Source organism: Nicotiana sylvestris, chromosome 6 (assembly GCF_000393655.2).
Source record: "Nicotiana sylvestris chromosome 6, ASM39365v2, whole genome shotgun sequence".
NCBI lineage: Eukaryota > Viridiplantae > Streptophyta > Magnoliopsida > Solanales > Solanaceae > Nicotiana > Nicotiana sylvestris.
In genome coordinates this window covers 198,148,779-198,171,079 of record NC_091062.1, presented here as the reverse complement: position 1 = coordinate 198,171,079, position 22,301 = coordinate 198,148,779, and the positions used below count along the sequence as shown (strand labels likewise).

The following is a 22,301-nucleotide window of genomic DNA, read 5'->3' as shown; positions in this document are numbered from 1 at the left end:
TTCGGTATTTTGTCATTTTATTATATGGTCTATCTTCATTTAATGTATAAAAGTTCAAAAGCTAATATATATCATTTCAGTTTTTTTGTCACGTCTCATCGCAAATATAAGTACCATTTGCAATTAACATACGTGTCCCTTACATGCTAGGTAAATATCTCAAATTCAACAGAGGGTCTCCTACTTGGCGATGGCGGGTGTTTGTGAGAGTGAGGCTAAAAAGAATTACTTCGTAGAAATGAGAATTACTAATTACTATAAGGTTCAACGAACAAGAAAAATAGGGCTAGAAGAAAATACTTCACATGAAAGAAAATCTCTGAACACTGTAAGACCCAACTGAGAAGAAAATCAAGGCTAGAAAATACAGCTAGAAGACAGGATACATGGAACTGAAAAAATCCTACAGGAAAGGAAGTGTGAAGTGTGCAGGATTTTTAAGGTAGAGGATAAGATAAGTGATGAGATGCAATTCATTCTCTCAATATAATTCTCATACTTCTTAAAGATAAAGCCTAGAAATAACTCAGCAATCGAGGTGGATTAGACAAGTGATGAGCTGCATTTGATTCTCCCAGTATAATTCTCATACTTCTTAAAGATAAACCCTGCAAAAAACTCAACAATCGAGGTGGACGAAGTTGAGCATATATGATATATGCCTTTTAGATCCATAAAAATAAATAATAGCGTAAAAAAGTCAGATTGCCATATAAGCCAAGAAAGTTCGCAAGCAATCCATTTATTTTGTGATGTGCTATGGTTGGAACTTATATCATTCAATCTAAATCTGATCAAATTACAAAAGTCCAAGAATACAGAGCAAGAAAAGTTGATGAAACTTAAAAGTGCTAGAGTCCAAGCAAATCACATAATGGACTAATGAACAACTTTTATTCCAAAGTAAATTTCAAAGTTAGAATTACCATAAAACTTTACTGTTATATCCATCTCTTGAGTATTTATAAACTTCATTATATTCTCTTGATTCGTATATCATAATAAATAACTTCTTTTAGAATTTGAACTCTAAGGTTGTTGTAACCCTTCTCAAATTTATAAAAGTTTCGAGACACGCTATAATGAAAATATGTGTGTTTGTATATATATATACACATGCTTAAATAATTGGATATATAATTAGAGGAATATTACTAATATATTAATAATTTTAGTGTTATTAATTATTGATAGTGAGTATCATTAATTATTAGTTAAGTTTTTTAAAAAAAAACAAACAAAATAAAGGGAAAAAAAAAAGGATAGTGCACGTGACCTACCCATAAAGTGGGTACAAAAAAAGGAATACAAAGGGCTTAATGCCCTCAACAAAATAGAGTCATTCTGTTTTCAAACGCAGGCCTGCGAAACGGAGGCAGCCACGCACGAAAAATTCTAGGTTCTTTACCAGTCACGAATTTTTGAACTCAGGTATATAAAATTCCCTATTGTTAATTACCGTACACTAGTAATAGGTAAGAATTGAATAGTCAATTTCATTCTTTCTCTATATCAACAATAAATTTCATATTTAGGTGTGAAACTTTAAAATTGATTAAAATGCACTGGTTGATGTATAATCGATTGTTTGACTGGTGTCAATTAGACTGGGGTCTATGTATTGGCTCGAGAAGTTTTGAGGTGAGTTGATATAACACTTTACTAAAGTGGTTTAACTCACAAAAGCACGTGCACAAGGTGTTTGATGAATTGCATAAAAGAGTTAATATATATCTAATTGGAGTAGTAAGTACCTATTAGCTTAGAATTATTTTCTAGCTAAAGATTAGATGATTATATCGATATATGTGCATAAATTTTAGATTTTTATGTTATTCTTATATGCCATCTTTATGTTGAAAATTCATGAAGGATCAAGAACCTTTATAAATACTTTTGAATGTTTGTTCCATTCTTATGTCATGCCTTACATTTAAGGATACCAATATGAGTATGTATAAAAGATTTAGACTTGCAAAGTCACAAGAAGAAGTTTTAGAAAGAAAAGATTTTTGGGGGTATCCTTTATTTTGAGAAGGGGTCATCGTCCAGGCCTAGGGTCCTGACCAAGGCGTTGGCTTCCTGAAATTACTTGTGCCAAAGTAGGGAGCACATGAGTCGAGGATCTCGTTGTTGAGAATTTACTTAGTCATGCTAAGATATGAGACATGAGCGCTGAGAACCATGAAGTGAGTGGCACCTCGTGGATTGGGCTTATTCGATCAGGTTGGGATCGAACACGTGTCGATCATACGGTGACTGAGACTGAATTAAGTCAGGATAGTTGGAACTCCCCAAGTATAAAGTGAAGTATATTTTTTTTAAGAAAGAAAAAGAAAAAAATTTCTTTTGGAATATTCAAAAACTGCTATTATGCAATTATTTAGAATTATTCTTATAAGCTTTATATTTTACATGCATTTAGAACCTTTGCTCATAATGTATTTGTTATTAAAGTTTCGCCCCTGTTGTTGAGACTCACTGAGTATATTGGATGGTACTGAAGTTCTCTTTTGGGAACCTACGTTGGTCTGCGGTACAACGTAGGAACCGGATTTGCAGGCGAGCAGGCTACGAGTTAGGACTTCCTTCTCTTCCAGTGCTATTGGTGAGCTCCGCTTTTGTTCGTGGAGTATTCCTTAGAGTCATCTTTATTTAGTTATTTCTTTGTTACTTAGAGAACTGGCTAGGAAATCTCAGTTTAGGCTTCATAGACATAGTCAATGGGTTAAGATTCAGATGTTTTTTTATAATAACTTAGCATAAATTTAGTAGTTATTACGAATAAATTTTTGGAGTGGATTTATTTAAATATTTAAATTAATCAAAAGTATTTGGTTGGAGTATTGCCTTGTTGCATATAAAGTTTGGAGTTATAATATATTTGATAAGCAGAGATGGTTCGCTCGGTCATGTTTAGTGATCGAGTGTCGGTCCCGGCTTGTTCAGAAAATGGGTCGTGACAAACTTGGTATCAGAGCCTCATGTTTATGGAGTCCTAGGGATCTATGAAGCCGTGTTAGTAGGGTCTTGTTTATAGGTATGAAGCGCGCCATACTTATAAATAGGAGGCTACAGGCATTTAGGAAAAATCTCATTTTTTCATACTTTAGATCGTGCAGTAGATCCTACCTCTAAAAGATTATCTAATATATTCGTTTTTCCAAAACTCGCAGAAATGGCTCGTACTCGCAACTCTGACACCGACGCTCAGGATGCTGCTCAAGAAACTATTGCTATCATTGTGGCTCAAGGTAGAACTAAGAAGGTTTTAACTCAGAAAATGAAGGGTAGATCCACAAAAGTGGTCCAAGTACCCTGAGTTGAACGTGAAGAAGGGGTGGATAATGATGAGCAAGTACCTCAGGATCCAGTACCGCCCCCAACAGTAGCTCCGGCTCAGGCAACTATATCTCCCATGGTGGGTCAGATGTTTAATGTTGTCAACAGTGCTATGGAGATGTTTAAAGCCTTTATGGCCAACCAGAACGAGAGAAGAGATGAGATTCCACCTCAATCAAATAGACAGAACAATTCTGAGTCCTCAAAAGTGAATGAAAGCATGGTTCTATAGTTGATGAAGATCCGATGTTGTGGTTGGAGGGTGCCAAGAAAGCCCTCCGAGTGATGAAAGCATTTGATGATGAAGCTGTGGAGCTAGCTGCTTACCAGCTTAGAGATATGGTCGGTGCTTGGTTTGAGATGTGGGAAAAGAAAAGAGATGAAGATGATGGTCCGCCTACTTGGGAAGAATTTGAAGAGGCCTTCATAACTAACTTTATCCCAGAAGAGGATAGGGAAGCTGAGGCTACAGAGTTCGAACAGCTCAAGCAAGGGAATAAAAGTGTGCAAGAGTACTACATGGAATTCATAAGGTTAGCTAAGCATGCTCCTCACATGGTTAAGATAGAAAAGGCAAAGATTCGCAGGTTTGTTGGCGGTTTAGCTTACCATATTAAGGATACAACATCAGCTGCAGCAGTAGGGATGACATCCTTCTCCTCTGTTGTGGGATTTGCCAAGCACTTAGAAAAAGACACATAACTAAGGAGAGAAGAAAAAGAGCATAACAAGAAAGCCCAGACAACGGGCAGGTTTAACGGTACATCCAGTGGAGGTGGAAGGGATTCCTCTAATAAGGAGTCATTAGCACCAGCTTAGTCCAGTCATCAGTCAGGTGGTGGGTCTTCCTTCAAACGTACTCAGAGTTATGGAAATTAGTCTCGCCAAAATCAGAATTTTAGGACATCATCCTCACATAGACAGAGTCATGCCGAGCAACATTCACACCAACAAGGTCTTTGTGGAACATGTAAGGGGAAACATTCAGGTCAGTGCAAGCTCGGGTTTCATGGTTGCTACCATTGTGGAGACATTGGTCATATAAAGGCCAACTACCCAAAGTTGCGATGTAATTTCAGTGGTGGATCAACTCGTCCTTCCAGTTCCTCAGCTACTGCACACCACCTCAGGCTCATGGTTTTCATAATCAGACCGGGCATAGAGCAGGCAGATGTGCAGACCGAGTTACTCAGGGAGGGGGACAACCACGTTTGTTTGCTACACTTGATCGTCAGAGTGTAGAAGCATCTGCAGAAGTTATTACAGGTACACTTTTAGTCTGCTCACATAATGCTTATGCCATAATGGATCCAGGTTCAACGTTTTCATATGTGACTCCATACTTTGCAACTAACCTCGGACTAGAACCTGAACAACTTAGTGAGTCATTCCTAGTATCTACTCCAGTTGGCGAGTCAGTAAAAGTCACCAGAGTCTATAGAGGTTGTATAGTTTCAGTCCAAAGTTGCAACACCAAAGCCGATCTCATAGAGTTAGAAATGGTGGATTTTGATGTGATCATGGGTATGGACTGGTTGTCTTCCTGCTATGCCATCTTAGATTGTCATGCCAAGATAGTCAGGTTCCAATTTCCAAATGAAGAAGTCTTAGAGTGGAAGGGTAGTTCAACATCGCTTGTAGGTAAGTTTATTTCTTATCTTAAGGCGCAACGAATGATCGGTAAGGGGTGTCTCGCCTATTTGGCTCACATTATTAATCTAGAATCAGAACCACCAGCTCTTCAGTCAGTGCCAGTTGTTCGAGAATTTCTAGAAGTTTTCCCAGATGATATTCCCGGACTTCCTCCTGAAAGAATCATAGACTTCGACATTGATCTCATGCCAGACACTTGGCCCATATCTATACCTCCTTATAGGATGGCTCCAGCAGAACTTAATGAGTTGAGAGAACAATTGAAAGACCTTCTTGACAAGGGTTTCATCAGATCGAGTGTTTCACCGTGGGGTGTCCCAGTCCTGTTTATCAAGAAGAAAAATGGGTCTCTCAGAATGTGTGTCAACTATCGGCAGCTGAATAAAGTTGCCATTAAGAACAAGTACCCACTGTCAAGAATTGATGATTTATTTGATCAATTCCAGGGTACCAAGTACTTTTCAAAAATAGACTTGAGGTCGGGGTACCATCAGTTGAGAATCAGAAAAGAGGATATATCTAAAACAATCTTTAGAACTCGCTACGGGCACTATGAATTTCTAGTAATGTCCTTCGGGTTGACAAATGCTCCAGCTGCATTCATAGACCTCATGAACAGAGTTTTCAAGACATTCCTGGATACCTTTATTATTGTGTTTATAGACGATATTTTGGTGTACTCTAAGAGCAAGGAAGATCATGCAGAACACCTCAAAATAGCCTTACAAACCTTGAAGGAGAATGAGCTTTATGTTAAGTTTTCAAAATGTGAGTTCTGGTTGCAGTCAATGGCATTATTAGGCCACGTGGTATCTAGTAAAGGAATAAAAGTAGATCCTCAGAAGACAGAAGCAGTCAAGAACTAGCCTAGGCCGACAACGCCAACCGAAATCAGGAGTTTCTTGGGGTTAGCCGGCTACTATAGAAGGTTTGTAGAGGGGTTTTCCTCACTTGCAGCTCCATTAACTAAGTTAACTCAGAAAGCAGTTAAGTTCCAATGGTCAGACGCTTGTGAGCAGAGTTTTCAAGAGTTAAAGAAGAGGCTGACCACTACACCTGTGTTAACCTTGCCGACAGGTTCGGGTGGGTTCACAGTGTATTGTGATGCCTCCAGAGTGGGCCTTGGTTGTGTTCTTATGCAAAATGGAAAAGTTATTGCTTATGCTTCCAGGCAGTTAAATAATCATGAAAAGAACTACCACACACACGACTTGGAGCTTGCAGCAGTAGTGTTTGCATTAAAGATATGGTGCCACTACCTTTATGGCGAGCATTCTGAAGTGTTTACAGATCACAAAAGCCTCCAGTACATTTTCAAGCAAAAAGAATTAAATTTGAGACAGAGAAGGCGGCTCGAGCTATTGAAAGATTATGACATCAATATCCTTTATCACCCGGGTAAAGCTAATGTGGTAGCAAATGCACTTAGTAGGAAGTCAATGGGTGTCTTGGCCCATCTTGCAGTACAAAGGCGATCTTTGGGTCGAGAAATTCAAAAACTAGCAAATGATGGAATTAGATTGGATGAGACCGAAGAAAGAGATATAATTGTTTATGCCTTAGAGCAATCCTCCCTTGTTGCACATGTTAAGGCTAAGCAAGATGAAGATCTGTACTTAGTGAAATTAAAAGAAGGAGTCAGAAGCAAAGAAATCACTACTTTCACTCTAGGAAGTGACGAAGTTTTGAAGTTGAATGATCGATTATGTGTGCCTGATGTAGATGGTCTTAGGAAGGCCATAATAGAGGAAGCTAACAGTTTGAGGTACTTTATCCACCCAGGGGCTACCAAAATGTATCTAGATTTGAAAGAGTTGTATTGGTGGAAAGGCATGAAGAAACAAGTAGCAGACATGTGGCTAAATGTTTGAATTTCCAGCAAGTCAAAGCCGAGCATCAGAGGCCTAGCTTAAGATATAGAGATACCACAGTAGAAGTGGGAGATGATTAATATGGATTTTGTAGTAGGTCTACCTCGCACGTACCGTAAACATGATTCAATTTGGGTTATTGTAGACTGACTGACAAAGTCCGCGCATTTCCTACCAGTAAAGACGACAGATTCCGCAGAGCAGTATGCGCAGTTGTACATCAAAGAAATAGTCTGATTGCATGGTACTCCAGTTTCAATCATATCTGATAGAGGCCCTCAGTTCACAACGCATTTTTGGTAGACATTTCAGAAGAGATTAGGTACCAAGGTCAATTTAAGCACCGCTTTCCATCCACAGACCGATGGCCAGGTAGAAAGGACCATTCAGACTCTCGAAGATATGTTGCGTGCGTGTGTTATAGATTTTGTAGGTAATTGGGATGATCACTTGCCACTTATAGAATTTGCTTACAATAACAGCTATCAGGCCAGCATTGGTATGTCTCCTTATGAAGCGTTGTATGGGCGGAGATGTAGGTCTCCAGTGGGTTGGTTTGAACCAGCAGAGGTGCTGTTGATTGGTCCAGAGTTTGTTTGTGAGGCCTTGGAGAATGTTCAGCTAATTGGAGAAAAACTTAAAGCGGCTCAGAGTCGTCAAAAGTCTTATTCTGACAAGAGGCATCGTGAGTTAGAGTTCATGGTTGGTGATAAGGTGTTTTTGAAAGTTTCACCAATGAAAGGAGTTATGAGGTTTGGTAAACTTAGCCCTAGATTTATCGTACCTTATGAAATTCTAAAAAAGAAAGGAAACATGGCTTATAAGCTAGCGCTACCCGTTGAGTTGTCCTCTGTTCATCCTGTCTTTCATGTGTCTATGCTTAGAAAGTACATTCATGATGAGTCGCATATAATACCTGGTGATACCATAGAAATTAAAGAAGGCTTGAATTATGAAGAGGTACCTATAGAAATTCTCGATAGGCAAGTAAGAAAGTTGAGAACAAAAAATTTAGCATCGGTAAAAGTTTTGTGGAATAATCATGATTCAAAAGAGGTTACGTGGGAGGTCGAGGAAGATATGAGAAAGAAATATTCATATTTATTTGAGGAAAAAGGTATATGAACCTAAGTTTGGTTTGACATTTATATTTCATTTATTATATACAAGTTAGCAAGTGTTTCTGCCATTCCTAGATTATACTTAGTTGTTGTAATAATTTAGTGTCATGCCAGAGTATATTTAATTCATTAAAATTATTTAGTTTTTGTAAAGTGTTGTGCTTTAGAATTTGGTTGGTTATTATGGTACCTCCTTGCCGGAGTGTGTGTAACTAGTTTATGAGTTGTGTATAGTGCCTATGAATGGCCTGTTATGATGTATTGGGTTGTTGTTGGGATATTTGTGGTATTTGTGACAGGGATATTTTTGGATAGTCCAATTTACAAGGGAAACTCTGCTGAAATTTTTGAAAATTTAGGGAGTTAGCCAAAATTTTGAGTCCCTTGGAAGAGTGAATAGTGTTAAGAAAACTTAAGAGGTTCAAGTACTTAATGAATGATTGTTAGCTTAATAATAAGGTCTTAGCAACATTCGGGGACGGATGTTTTTAAGGAGGGAAGATTGTAACACTCCACAAATTTATAAAAGTTTCAAGATACGCTATAGTGAAAATATATATATATATATATATATATATATATATATATATATATATATATATATATATATATATATATATATATATATATATATGACACACACACACACACTTAAATAATTGGATATACAATCAGAGGAATATTAATAATTTTAGTATTATTACTTATTGATAGTGGGTATCATTAATTATTAGTTAAGTTTTTTTTATGAAAAAAAACAAACAAAATAAAGGAAAAAAAAGGATAGTGCACATGACCTACCCATAAAGTGTGTACAAAAAAAAGGAATACAAAGGGCTTAATGCCCTGAACAAAATAGAGTCAATTTGTTTTCAAACGCAGGCCTGCGGAACGAAGGCAGCCACTCACGGAAAATTCTAGGTTCTTTACAAGTCACGAATTCTTGAACTCAGGTATATAAATTCTCTATTGTTAATTACCGTACAGTAGTAATAGGTAAGAATTGAATAGTCAATTTCATTCTTTCTCTATATCAACAATAAATTTCATGTTTAGGTGTGAAACTTTAAAATTGATTAAAATGCACTGGTTGTTGTAAAATCGATTGTTTGACTGGTGTCAATTAGACTGAGGTCTACGTATTGGCTCGAGAAGTTTTGAGGTGAGTTGATATAACACTTTACTGAAGTGGTTTAACTCACAAAAGCACGCGCACAAGGTGTTTGAAGAATTGCATAAAAGAGTTAATATATATTTAATTGGAGTAGTAAGTACCTATTAGCTTAGAATTATTTTCTAGCTAAAGTTTAGATGATTATTTGGATATATGTGCATAAATTTCAGATTTTTATGTTATTCTTATATGCCATCTTCTTGTTGAAAATTCATGAATGATCAAGAACCTTTATAAATACTTTTGAATGTTTATTCATTCTTATGTCATGCCTTATATTTAAGGATAGCAGTATGAGTATGTATAAAAGATTTAGACTTGCAAAGTCACAAGAAGAAGTTTTAGAAAGAAAAGATTTTTGGGAGTATCCTTTATTCTGAGAAGGGGGCATCGTCCAGGCCTAGGGTCCTTACCAAGGCGTTGACTTCCTGAAACTACTTGTGCCAAAGTAGGAGCACACGAGCCGAGGGTCTCGTTGCTGAGAATTTACTTAGCCATGCTAAGGTATGAGACATGAGCGCTGAGAACCATGAAGCGAGTGGCACATCGTGGATTGGGCCTATTCGATCAGGTTGGGATCGAACCTGTGCCGATCACACGGTGACTGCGACAGAATTAAGTCAGAATAGTTGGAACTCCCAAAGTATAAAGTGAAGTATATTTTTTTTAAGAAAGAAAAAGAAAAAAATTCTTTTAGAATATTCAAAAACTGCTATTATGCAATTATTTAGAATTATTCTTATAAGCTTTATGTTTTACATGCATTTAGAACCTTTGCTCATAATGTATTTGTTATTAAAGTTTCGCCCCCTGTTATTGACACTCACTAAGTACAATGGATGGTACTGACGTTCTCTTTTGGGAACCTACGTTGGTTTGCGGTACAACATAGGAACCGGATTTGCAGGCGAGCAGGCTACGAGTTAGGACTTCCTTCTCTTCCAGTGCTATTGGTGAGCTCCGCTTTTATTCGTGGAGTATTCCTTAGAGTCATCTTTATTTAGTTATTTCTTTGTTACTTAGAGAACTGACCAGGAAATCTCATGTCTTGAGCAGTGCGTCAGTTTATCAGTAGAGACTTCATAGACATAGTCAATGGGTTAAGATTCTGATATTTTTTTATAATAACTTAGCATAAATTTAGTAGTTATTACGAATAAAATTTTGGAGTTGATTTATTTAAATATTTAAATTAATCAAAAGTATTTGGTTGGAGTATTGCCTTGTTGCATATAAAGTTTGGAGTTATAATAGATTTGATAAGCAGAGATAGTTCGTTCGATCATGTTTAGTGATCGAGTGTCGGTCCCAACTTGTTTAGAAAATGGGTCGTGACAGTTGCGAGGGAATATCTCCTCTAACTTCAAAAAAGCTAAACTCCACAAGAGCTGGGAGAAGTTTAGCAGACAATAATTGATCTGATCCATTGTTAACAAAAGATAAAAAAGAAGTTCAGAATCTTAGAGTGGAGACTCTACGTGGTAAATATAGGCTCGCAAGGAATGCAGCCAGGCTAAGGCACTGTATCCATCATTTGTGTTTTCTTTGCAGGTTCATTACTTTATATTTGCTGAATCAAGCACTTTAATAATGGTTCCGATATTAATATTCTCCTATTCCGCTATACACTTTTGGTCATACATCTACAAATTTAATGGGAGCTTCTATGGTGTCATGCCGAGAACTACTTTGATATTCTAATTTAAGTGGTTTGACCAGGTAGAACTAAAGTTAGTAGTTGAAAAGTCCAATATATCCTTAGTTTTATATATATTGACCTAAAGCACACATGTGGAAACTCATTCTCTTCTAATATATAGAAATATATGAAGGGGTAATTCTGTTTTGAATCTACAATTAATTAATATTGGATATACAATTTTCAGTTGCTACAATTTAAAGTGTTTGCGCCAGCCAGATAATGGTAAGCAATCCAAAAATAGAAAACTGAAAGAAGAAGAAATTACATGAAGTAATATAAGAATAATTAACTGGGCAAGGTATAATAAATTACAAAAAATGCATATTGCTTAAGATTTATCACTTAATTATGATAAATTAATATATATGCTTGGCTCAATTTATTATTTGAAGGGGAGCATTGGCGTAACCGGTAAAGTTGCTACTATATGACTAAGAGGTTACAGACTCGAGCCGTGGAAACAATATAATAAACTCTTGTTGTCCGACCCTTTCCCAAATCTTGCGGGAGCTTAGTGCATTGAACTACTTTTTAGTACAGTTTATCATTTAATAATATAAAAAAATTGTGCATAAAATTAGTGGGATAAGTTTTTTCGAAATCTTGCCGGCGGTAAGTACAAAACTCCCAAATGTAGAGGAATATAAAACCTGGACCGTTTGTACTTATATTTGTTTTTAGGATATTCCGAATCATAAGTCAAAACTCAACAACGCTGTCACCATTCTACTTCTTCTTCTTTCTTCTTCTTGTCCTCCTCTTTCTCTTTCCCTCTCCCTTTCTGATCCAGAAAATATTTTGACCCATTTTGGCTCTACAAATAATAAACCTATAATACCATTCATCTGCCACCGAAATCCACAACATTTGAGGTAATAGCCCTTCCCTTTTAATCTTATTTTGAAATTCTCTATTGCTTTGATTTTTCAAGATTCAATTTTCATACCTCTCACAGTTTTGGTTATTTCAATGCATAGAATTGTGATTGAAAAATGATATTTTGAGGAGAATGGTCGCCAAAGTTTATGTTTTTTCTTTCTTTCTTTGCATTCTGTTGCATCCTCTTTTATGTGTGTGTGTGTGTGTTTTATAAAAATGATGGATCTTTTCACCAATTGGGTAGTTAATATGTAGCTTGTTGTATATATTAATATCAAGAACGAAACTGGGCAAAGGCTTTGCACATTTTCTTGAAGCTATAGAAGCTAAGGGATCAAAGTTCATTGTTAATCATGTTTTTTTTTTCCAAATGTAGTGAGCATAGAAAGTGAGGGGGTTAGAGATGTCTGGAAACGAATCAGCAGAATTAGGGCAGGTTGATGTTGATCCATCAGTCAGGCAAGTTTGTGCAAATGGGATTTGCATGCAAACAACCGTTGTTGAAGCAAAACTTGATGAAGGAAATATTCAAGAGGCTGAATCTGCATTGCGTGATGGTTTATCCCTCAATTTTGAGGTCAGTGTTTCCCAAAGTTTATGTCTTTTTTTCCTTTGCATGCCTACTGCATCTTATTTTTCGTGTAACAAACTCATAGTGATAAGTTAGGAGAGAATGTTTCCTTCAATTAGATTCATGATCGCCCGCGGAATTCTTTTGTGGTGGCTTAAATGTTTGTAGGAATTCATCGATTGTGAGTTTGAGAGTCAAGTCACATTAATTTTTTAGACTTCAAGTGATAATTCTTGAAAATACCCAGTCTCGAGTTGTGAGTTTATATTATTATGTTGTATGCTTTCCATCAATTATAGGCTGCCTTACTTAAAGTCTCTGCGAGTTGTGAGTTTTCTCATCTGTTATCATTTGGTGATGCTTTAGGTTTCAGGTGAAAGTCTATGTTCAATTACCTTGCATTAAAGGAATTACAGACTTCGATTGAATAAGCAAAATACATAGTGGCTTCTTGTCTAGAAAAAAGAAATTAAGGACTTTAAACCTTTTTTTGTTTTGACAGGATTAGTATTGGTCGGATTGTATTTAAAATTAGGATTCAGGTCCAATTTGCATGTAAATTTGAAATGCTTGTTGACGTCAATGTATTTTATCTTATTTTCCTGAAAGCACTTTAAGTTGTGTTAATTTATAAATGTTTTTTTTCTACTTCCTTTATCTCTCCCTTCTGATTGTCATCAGCATGAACTTAAAGGTTTGAAGGCATGCGTTTGTTGATGATTCATTATTTTGATTGCAGGAAGCACGAGCTCTACTTGGAAGATTGGAATATCAAAGAGGAAATGTGGAAGGTGCTCTTAGGGTGTTTGATGGTATTGATCTCCAATCAGCCATACAGAGAATGCAGCCTTCTGTTACTGAGAAACAGCCTTCTAAAAAGGGCCGCACTCGCAGCGTTGAGTCTGTGCCGGGCGTCTCACAGCATGCTGCTGGTCTGGTCCTCGAGGCCATATATTTGAAAGCAAAGTCCCTTCAGAAGCTTGGGAGACTGACTGGTACAAGGCAATTTCAATAGTTTATCCAAGATAATGAATAATTGCTATTTCTTTGATTTGATTATTTACTGACCTTTCTTTGGTTGGGAATTTGCAGAGGCTGCTCGGGAGTGTCAAAGTGTGCTTGATGCTGTAGAGAAGATATTCGATAATGGAATACCTGATGTACTTGTAGAGAATAAGCTGCAAGAAACCGTCAGCCATGCTGTTGAGCTCCTTCCAGAACTATGGAAGCAAACTGGTTGCTATTCTGAAGCAATGACTGCCTACCGCCGTGCCCTCTTAAGCCAATGGAATCTCGATAATGACTGCTGTGCAAGGATTCAAAAAGCTTTTGCTGTGTTTTTGCTTTATAGTGGGGTTGAGGTATGCCCACCAAGCTTAGCTGTGCAAATTGACGGTTCTTATGTACCTAGGAACAATCTGGAAGAAGCAATCTTGCTGCTTATGATTCTAATGAGAAAAGTTTACCTTGGTAAGATCAAATGGGACCCTTCAGTTTTAGAGCACCTTACATTTGCTCTGTCTGTATGCAGTCAAACCTCTGTTTTAGCTAAGCAACTTGAAGAGGTAATGCCAGGGGTACTTAACAGGATTGACCGATGGCGAGCTTTGGCTCTTTGTTATAGTGCGGCCGGACAGAACAAAACGTCCTTAAGTCTGCTGAGGAAGTCTCTGCATAAGGATGAAGAACCTGATGACATTCTCTCATTGTTGCTGGCCGCTAAAATTTGCTCTGAGGAGGTCTTTCTTGCTGCTGAGGGAGTGAAGTATGCACAGAGGGCAATAACTAATGCACAGGGTTCAAATGAACACTTGAAAGGTGTTGGTCTCCGCATGTTAGGTCTTTGTTTGGGGAAGCAGGCTAAAGTTGCAACCTCTGACTTTGAGAGATCACGTCTTCAATCTGAGGCTTTGAAATCTTTAGATGGTGCAATGGCTTTAGAGAACGAAAATTCAGATTTGATGTTTGAGTTAGGTGTTCAATATGCAGAGCACCGTAATCTGGATGCAGCTTTGGGCTATGCAAAAAAGTATCTTGATACAACAGGAGGATCTGCTCTAAGAGGTTGGAGACTGCTTGCTTTAGTTCTGTCTGCTCAACAACGCTATACAGAGGCTGAAGTAGTTACTGATGCGGCCTTAGAGGAGACTGTAAAGTGGGATCAAGGACCTCTGCTAAGAATGAAAGCTAAGCTAAAAATATCCCAGTCGCGGCACATGGATGCAGTTGAAACTTATCGTTATCTCCTTGCACTGGTTCAAGCTCAAAGGAAATCTTATGGACCATTCAGAAATGCACCTCAGGTTAGATTTTATTTTCTAGTAACTGTATCAGAAACATAGATGTATATCTCAGATTTTCCTTTTCGCTTCCCACCACCAGATGCCCCATAGTAGTCTGCATTTAGAACTCAGAACTGGGATAGAAGTAACCACAGTTCAATGAGATTCTGATTCTGAAATTCAATAGTTACAATTTCAAAACCAGTTTTGACTCACCCTTCTCCCCTCTGCCCGCCCCCGCTCTCCCCAGAATTAAGAAACAAATTAAATCATTTTACTTGGCTCCTGACTCTCTTGTTAATAGTTGTAATTGCATTCTCAAACAAAAGGATAGTTGTATTTGGGTCTATTGAGGTGCACGAGCGGTTTGGGTGAGTTATCAAACAGTGAGATTGGATGTGTGCATATTTCTTTCTATTGTTTATTCTAATGATCTTACAAATGAAGAGAAGAATACATATTAAGAAAGCCCATTTTACATTTGCCTGTAGTTGTTGTGTGACTTGCTTTGGTGCCGCACCGCTGAAAACTTTTTAACTTCTATTATGAAAGAATAGAAGATGCTTGCCATATATGCTATGTTTCTGGTTCTGTCTTCATTAAATTCATTTTCTTTTTGTACGTATCTATTGCAGGCGGAGGAAGATAACGTAAATGAATATGAAGTTTGGCATGGCCTGGCAAACTTGTACTCTAGCCTTTCACATTGGAAGGATGCAGAGACATGTTTGGAGAAAGCTAGAGCTCTTATCGAGTATTCAGCAGACACTTTGCATACAGAAGGCAAGATTATGAACTTGATTTATAATGACAGATCCAGCTATTTTTTAGTTTATTAATTGACTTTCTTTCTTCGTTTTCTTTACTTGATATCAAATTCATTAAAAGTAAAAAAGGTGATTGCAACTAAGACTAAGGTGTTGGCCTAACATGGTTGTGAGTAACCCAAATAGGACTTGGAAAATTACCTCATTCATGCAATCTTGACTCATGTAGGTAATCTTAATATAGAAATGGCAAAATATTGCATGTTGAAGTGTTGGATCTGCTTATCGTTGGCGGGTTCAAATAAAGTAGCATTTGTTACATTCGAATTAGAATTTAGCTTTTCCCTTTTTTTGCACCTTTCGCCTGACCTGGGAGAAACCCTCCTAACAGTTTTAAGACAATGCTTCTTGTGTGATCTACATTGCATTAGATTTTTTATGTATCATTTACATTAGTATACATTTTATATGTTATTTTAAATAATTGTAGTTTAGTTGTAGGAGTAGTAATAACAGGAGAATTGAGAAAGAGCATGGTGATTGTTTATTTTGTACCTTGTGAAGTTCAAGCATGTTTCTCTTCCTCCTTTAGCATTATGCGCCCCTTCAATGTTTTTACAGCTGTTATCTGAGAATTTTCTGAAATACTAATTTTGATGTTGCATATTTGATCTTAACAACAACCCAGTATAATCTCACTTAGTGGGGTCTGGGAAGGGTAGTATGTACGCAGACCTTACCCCTACCATGGGGTAAAGAGGCTGTTTCCAAATAGACCCCCGGCATCCTTCCCTCCAAGAGCTTCCCACCTTGCTCTTGGGGAGACTCGAACTCACAACCTCTTGGTTGGAAGTGAAGGTTGCTTACCATCAGAGCAACCCCTCTTGTCTATATTTGATCTTAATACAAGCCTTCCAAAGAGATGTAAAATTTTAGAGTTTGAAACATGGGATAGATTCCAGGTACTTTTACATTTAGATCTTGTGCTTCTTCTTTTTTTCGATTTTTTTGTTTTTTTTGTTTTTAAGGAAGCAAAAGATTCACATAGGTAAAACCAACTAGTTAGGATTAAGGCTTAGTCGTGTTGGTATACCTACACTAGGTCTGGTATTCACTTGAAGTCTTTTTAATTTGTTTAAATATTTTATATGTCCATAAAAATGTAGAGAATCTAGTTAAACCCCTAGTAGTATTGGATGGAGACGAGTCTAAATAGAGCGAGTGTATGGCATCCATTGTGCCATCAAATTTTTGTAAAGAGTAATTAAGAGTTTAATCAGTCACTTCATTTTATGGTATTACAAAATCAACATGAAGCTCTACCATTCTAAGCTTTTCTGATTCATTTGCTTTCTGGTTATGAGAAGTTCTTAATAGACACAGTTCAAAACTACTTAATTTGTTTCTATAAATGATTGGTATAGGAACAAAAATGACACCTACTGAGTACAATCCTTCCTATTACTTATTTTGTCACATACGCATCTGAAGCATTTTGAGGATCTTGTAAACTAGCTTCATGATGTCCCTTGCCCTACAAAGACGTCTCTGTGTTTGGATAGGAGGGGAACAATGATATAGTTTGAAAACGCTACCAGCTCTTTTGCTATTTGATGTAGGGGGTAGAGAATGTTCAAAGAAGTAAAATTCCTCAACTGCAGAGACCAAATTTTTTGTTCTGTCTTGAACATCTAAAAGTATAGGCCCATCTTCTTTGACAAATTCTCTCCAAGATGAAGAAAGAAAACTAAATAATTCTCTTACATTTACCCTTCTTTTATTTCTTTTCCTTTCCCTTCTCTCTGATCATCAGGAGCCGATGTACCACTATAGTTACGGATTCAGTTGAACGTATAACTTTCGAAGCGGAGCATAAATTAATGTGTAAAACTTCTCTAAGATTGCAATAGATAGTAGACATGAATCCATAACTTTAAAACTATAATAGGTTTAATGTTAAAAACTTTAAAGGTTGAACCCATAGATTTTAAATCCTGGATCCGCCTTTGTTGATCATTGCATTCTCCCCCTCTACGAACAGAGAGGTGCTAGTCTTTTGAGTGTGAAGTTGTAGAAAAATTGTTAGATACTTCAAGCCCCAGGGGCCTTCTTTTTTCTCTGGGAATACAGTTTACATGGGAGTAACAAGATGTCTGTATTGCTTGAATATTGTTCTAATTTAACATTCAACTCATCATAGTGTAATAGGCGGTGAAAGTAGAATGTGTTGGAACACTAGTTGAGATGCGTACAAGCTGCTCTAGACACCACTGGTACCAAGAAAAGTAGAAATGGGCTGGAACTAAAGTTGGAAAACAAGAAGAGTGGAGAAACTTTTGAACACTATGTTGTCTATGGATTTGTTTTTGTCTATATTAGTGCGCTTGTAGTTGTATTTATCATTTCTAAGAAAACGATGACAAGTTTGGTGATTGTTTGGCATCATTGACAGCAATAAGTTGACATTGAAAAGAGGCAATTTCACCAACAAAAAAAAAGGACAGCCCGGTGTACTAAGCTCCCGCTGTACGCGGAATCTGGGGAAGGGCTGGACCACAAGGGTCTGTCATACGCAACCTTATCTTACATTTCTGTAAGAGGTTGTTTCTACGGCTCGAAGCCGTGACCTCTTGGTCACATGGCAGCAACTTTACCAGTTACGCAAAGGCTCCCCTTCTACCAACAAAAAAAAAATAGTACTTATTATTAATAAAAGACAATTTCACCAATAAAATTCTTCTGTATTGTGGTTATGGAGATTTAGATTGTAATTATTAGAGCTGTAGTCTAATACAGAGTAACCTTACCAAGTTATGAGGTATGATAAGGCTGCTTGCATACATATCAGCTGCAGTTTTGTCTTCGATACCTAAAAGCTTCCTTCTTAACGAAAGGGAAAAAGATAAGCAGAGTAGATTAAACTTCTACTGATTCATCTATTTCAATTTGTTTCAGGTGTGATGCTTGAAAAACGGGGAGAAAATGACAAAGCGTTGGCTGCTTATGTAAATGCACTATTAGTAGAGCCTAATCATGTGCAATGCAAGATCTTGCTTGGTGCTTTATTGTCTAAAATGGGGTCGAAGATGTTGCCGTTGGCAAGAGCATTATTCTCCGATGCATTGAAGATCGAACCTACCAATCGCGTAGCTTGGTACCACTTGGGATTGGTTCACAGAGACGATGGACGGGTAGCTGATGCTGCTGATTGTTTCCAGGCAGCTTCCATGCTTGAAGAGTCTGATCCCATTGAAAGTTTCAGTTCCATCATTTGAACATTTCCAACCATATAAAGGTCAAATGCTTATTCTTTGATTCTTTTATTTATACTGGTTTTGGTTACAATGTCCAAAATCATCCTTAGATAACATACAATTGGTAGGATTTTTTTTGGAATAACTTCTCCCTCAATGTTTAAAGAAGTTTAGATTAATTGTACTATACTATCATTTTAGATTAATGTTGGAATTCTTTGATCATCCCTCAAAGTAGAGTTGCTTCTAGCTTTGCTCAACTACTAAACGGTTTGAAGACAATATCAATTATGCTGCATTTCATTCCATCTCAGTCCATCAATGTAGCCCTTCGGACACGGGTTCGACTGACCTAGAGGGTGTTTGGCTAAACTTATAAGCTAGTCAAACTGGCTTATAAGCACTTTTTGGCTTATCTGCGCGTTTGATAAAATTAAAAGTGCTTATAAGTTAAGTACTTATAAGCCAAAAGCCATAAGTTGGTCTCCCCCAACTTATCAAATTTTAGCTTATAAGCACTTTAAGTTTGACCAAAATATTTACTATTATATCCCTAAAATACTTCTTTTTAAAACAAAACTCTTCGTATACCCAGTTCTTCAGCTGCATATTATTAATTTCAGTACTTTTATCCAAACACGTAACTGCTTATTTTTTAAATCAGCTTTAGCACTTAAAAGTGCTTTCAGCACATAATGCTTATCAGCTACTCTAAATCAGCTAAGCCAAACGAGCTCCTAATAACTTTTGTCCAAATCCTGTATTTATTTTTAAAAATTATTAAATTATGTGCAAATTATTAATTTAGAACCTAGTAATTAAAAAAAATAGAGTATTAATCCCATAAATTTTAAATTTTGGCTCCGTCTCTGTACCAATGGCCTTCCAACTAGTTGGTGCACAAGTTTTAGAAGTCTTTTTTTCTTTTCTTTTTTAACTCACTGCTCAGTCAACAGGAGAAGGGAGGAATACATATTTGGAGTACTGGTAGGTGCGAAACTATAATTAAAACATCAAACAAAAAGTATCCTAAACTAGTACAAAACAAATTAAACAAGCCCATCAAACTACACCATACCTCATACATATTTTTCTGTTTAATTAAATTAGTTGGTACTATCATGCTCTCTCTTCTTGCCCCATTGTTGGAGACAAAGCCTAATCTTCTTAGCTGCTGCCAAGTATTCCACAGCTTGATCAGGTTCAAGTATAACCACAATCTCTTTCAATGTCTTCATCCTCAATTCATCAGCTTCCTCCATTATAGCCGCCATGTATTTGTTATGTTTATCCAACGGTTCATCTGCATTCTCACACACTACATCATCATCTCCATCGTCTTTCTTCTTCTTCGACTTGCTAATAAGCGGCTGGTCTATTATCGCTTCTTGTAAACTAGCCAATCTTGATGAAAGCTTCCCTTCTTCTCGAATCGTCTTGCTCTGCAACTCGTCCACCATATTCATTTGCTCTGCTGTAAACTTAGGGAGTTCACCATTTGCTGTAATACCCTGAAGGAACTGAGTGATATGAGACTCGATTTCCATACCGCAGAAGAGAGCGTAAATCAAACGTATGAATGAAGATGGTCTGCACCCGCCGATCCATAGGACTGAGTTCTCTAATGGGGTGCACGAGGTGGGTGCAAAGAATGGTGATACGTCCTTTTGTGCTAAGCGACTACGGTTATTACTGTAGTCTTGGAAATGGTTTATAATCTTTTCAATGAGTTGAGTTTGTTTATGTTCATCTTTTGGGCTGTTTGCTGCAGCTGCTTGTTCAAGTTCCCTTAGTTCTTCATGTTGAAGATTCATCCAAGATTCGTATAAGCTTTCTTGCTCGTTGTTTCTATCGTTCTTGTTTGAACTTTCCATTTTCTAACGAGTTTATTTCACGGATATGTTTGTATATTCATGCCGTAATATATAAGGCTCGAATTAATTACCAGAAAAGGGACAAAAAAACCTGAAGAATAATGACAAGAAGCAACTAGACTATCATTTTTTGTCACGCAATTGGGATATTTTGCTGAATTGGTGCAAACTTCAACAGTCGTGTTTTGTCGTCATGCAAGAGAAGATAAATCTTGATTTATTTCTTTTCCCGTCTTTATCTAAACTTGTTTCTTTTCTTGCAAATCCAATCTCGCACCATCACTCGGCCATCACCGTATTTTTCGTGTCGAATCCAGATTGTGATATTAGTTGTAAGGCTCAATTAGTCTAAAGTTACTATTAATATAATATAATATTATCCGCTTTAGATCAAGCCCGCACGATTTTTTTTCATAAAATCACATATTATAAAGAGATGTCTATCTTATACAGCAACTTTTAATTTTTCAGTTTGAGTAAATACAATTTTTTTATATTGTATCTTAAAATATTGAATCTGTTTAATATATATATATATATATATATATCAAGGATGGTATATATGAATTTTACTCTGATCGTTTTATCAGAATTTCTTGCTCCAACGAACCCATTAATGTCGTGGCCTTATAATGACCAAACAAAAAGGAAACTGTTGCAAAATAAAGACTATAAAGTAAATTAACCAAAGACAAGTATAAAGAGACTAATATATTATTCAACTTCAAACATACACACACACACACACACACACACACACACACATATATATATATATATATATATATATATATATATATATATATATAGAAAAGAAGTATTTGCGAGACTTTTCAGGAAACAACTGCAAGGCTTTGCAAAAAGTAGCTGGAGGCTTTTCTTGAGTTGTTTGTAAGTTGTCTGCATGAGCTACTCGCAACTAGTGTTTAATAAGAAGTTGTTGCAAGTCATTTCATAGAGTTACTTGCAACCTGTCTGCATCAACTGCTTATAGATAGATTTCAGTGGAGTACTAAATGGACAATCTTCTTCGTAAAGATTATTTATAGCGGAGTATTAAATAAACATTCACAATATAATATATTCATCACACTCCTCCGTTGGATGTTCATTATTAAGTGCCTCGTTAAAACCATACTAGGAAAAACCCTACGGAAAAAAATTCTAGTGAAAGAAAAAAAGTACACATATTTAGTAATACGCATTGTTAGTTGCCTCATTAAAAACCTTAAAAGAAAGATCTCGTGGAAACAATCTTAGTAAAGAAAAAAGATTACATCGCGTATTTTACTCCCGTTGATGAAAATCTTGTTTCAAATATTTGAGTCTCCGCATTCCAATCTTGTATACCATCTTCTCAAAAGTTGAAGTTGGTAAAAGTTTAGTGAATAAATTTGTCGGATTGTCACTTGGACGAATTTGTGGCACATCGAGATTATCATTCTTCTGTAGATCATATGTGAAAAATAACTTTGGTGAAATGTGTTTCGTTCTATCTCCTTTTATGAATCTTCCATTTAATTGGCTTATACATGCAACACTGTTTTCGTATAAAATTGTGGGTCTTTTATCACATTTCAAGCCACATTTTTCACAAATAAAATGAATCACTGATCTCAACTAAACGCATTGTTTACTTGCTTCATGAATATCTATTATCTCGGTGTAATGACCCGACCGATCCTTTTGAGCTCTAGCGTGTCATTAAACAGTTTGAGACCTTGAGTAGCTTCACTTCATGTATTATAACTTGTACGTGTGGTCGGAATTGAATTTAGGAGAAGTTCGTAGTTGATTCAGGTGGAAAATTC

At 36.6% G+C, this 22,301-nt stretch overlaps 3 protein-coding genes across 3 annotated transcripts; 2 read left to right on the top strand and 1 right to left on the bottom strand.

The window, feature by feature from the left end:
* The first annotated feature begins 3,588 nt into the window (after positions 1 to 3,588).
* LOC138871908 (uncharacterized) lies at positions 3,589 to 4,044 on the top strand. The gene is made up of 2 exons (XM_070149831.1): positions 3,589 to 3,733; positions 3,788 to 4,044. The coding sequence occupies exons 1-2, from the start codon at positions 3,589 to 3,591 to the stop codon at positions 4,042 to 4,044; spliced, it is 402 nt and encodes a 133-aa protein (XP_070005932.1).
* A 7,511-nt stretch (positions 4,045 to 11,555) lies between these two features.
* On the top strand, positions 11,556 to 18,877 carry LOC104214812 (protein NPG1). Its single transcript, XM_009764533.2, has 6 exons — positions 11,556 to 11,735; positions 12,119 to 12,319; positions 13,053 to 13,308; positions 13,406 to 14,616; positions 15,231 to 15,378; positions 18,318 to 18,877. The coding sequence occupies exons 2-6, from the start codon at positions 12,146 to 12,148 to the stop codon at positions 18,635 to 18,637; spliced, it is 2,109 nt and encodes a 702-aa protein (XP_009762835.1). The 5' UTR covers positions 11,556 to 11,735; positions 12,119 to 12,145; the 3' UTR covers positions 18,638 to 18,877.
* An 845-nt stretch (positions 18,878 to 19,722) lies between these two features.
* LOC104214816 (protein DOG1-like 3) lies at positions 19,723 to 20,490 on the bottom strand. The gene has a single exon (XM_009764537.1). It carries the CDS (start codon positions 20,488 to 20,490, stop codon positions 19,723 to 19,725), a length of 768 nt encoding a protein of 255 aa, XP_009762839.1.
* Positions 20,491 to 22,301: the final 1,811 nt, after the last annotated feature.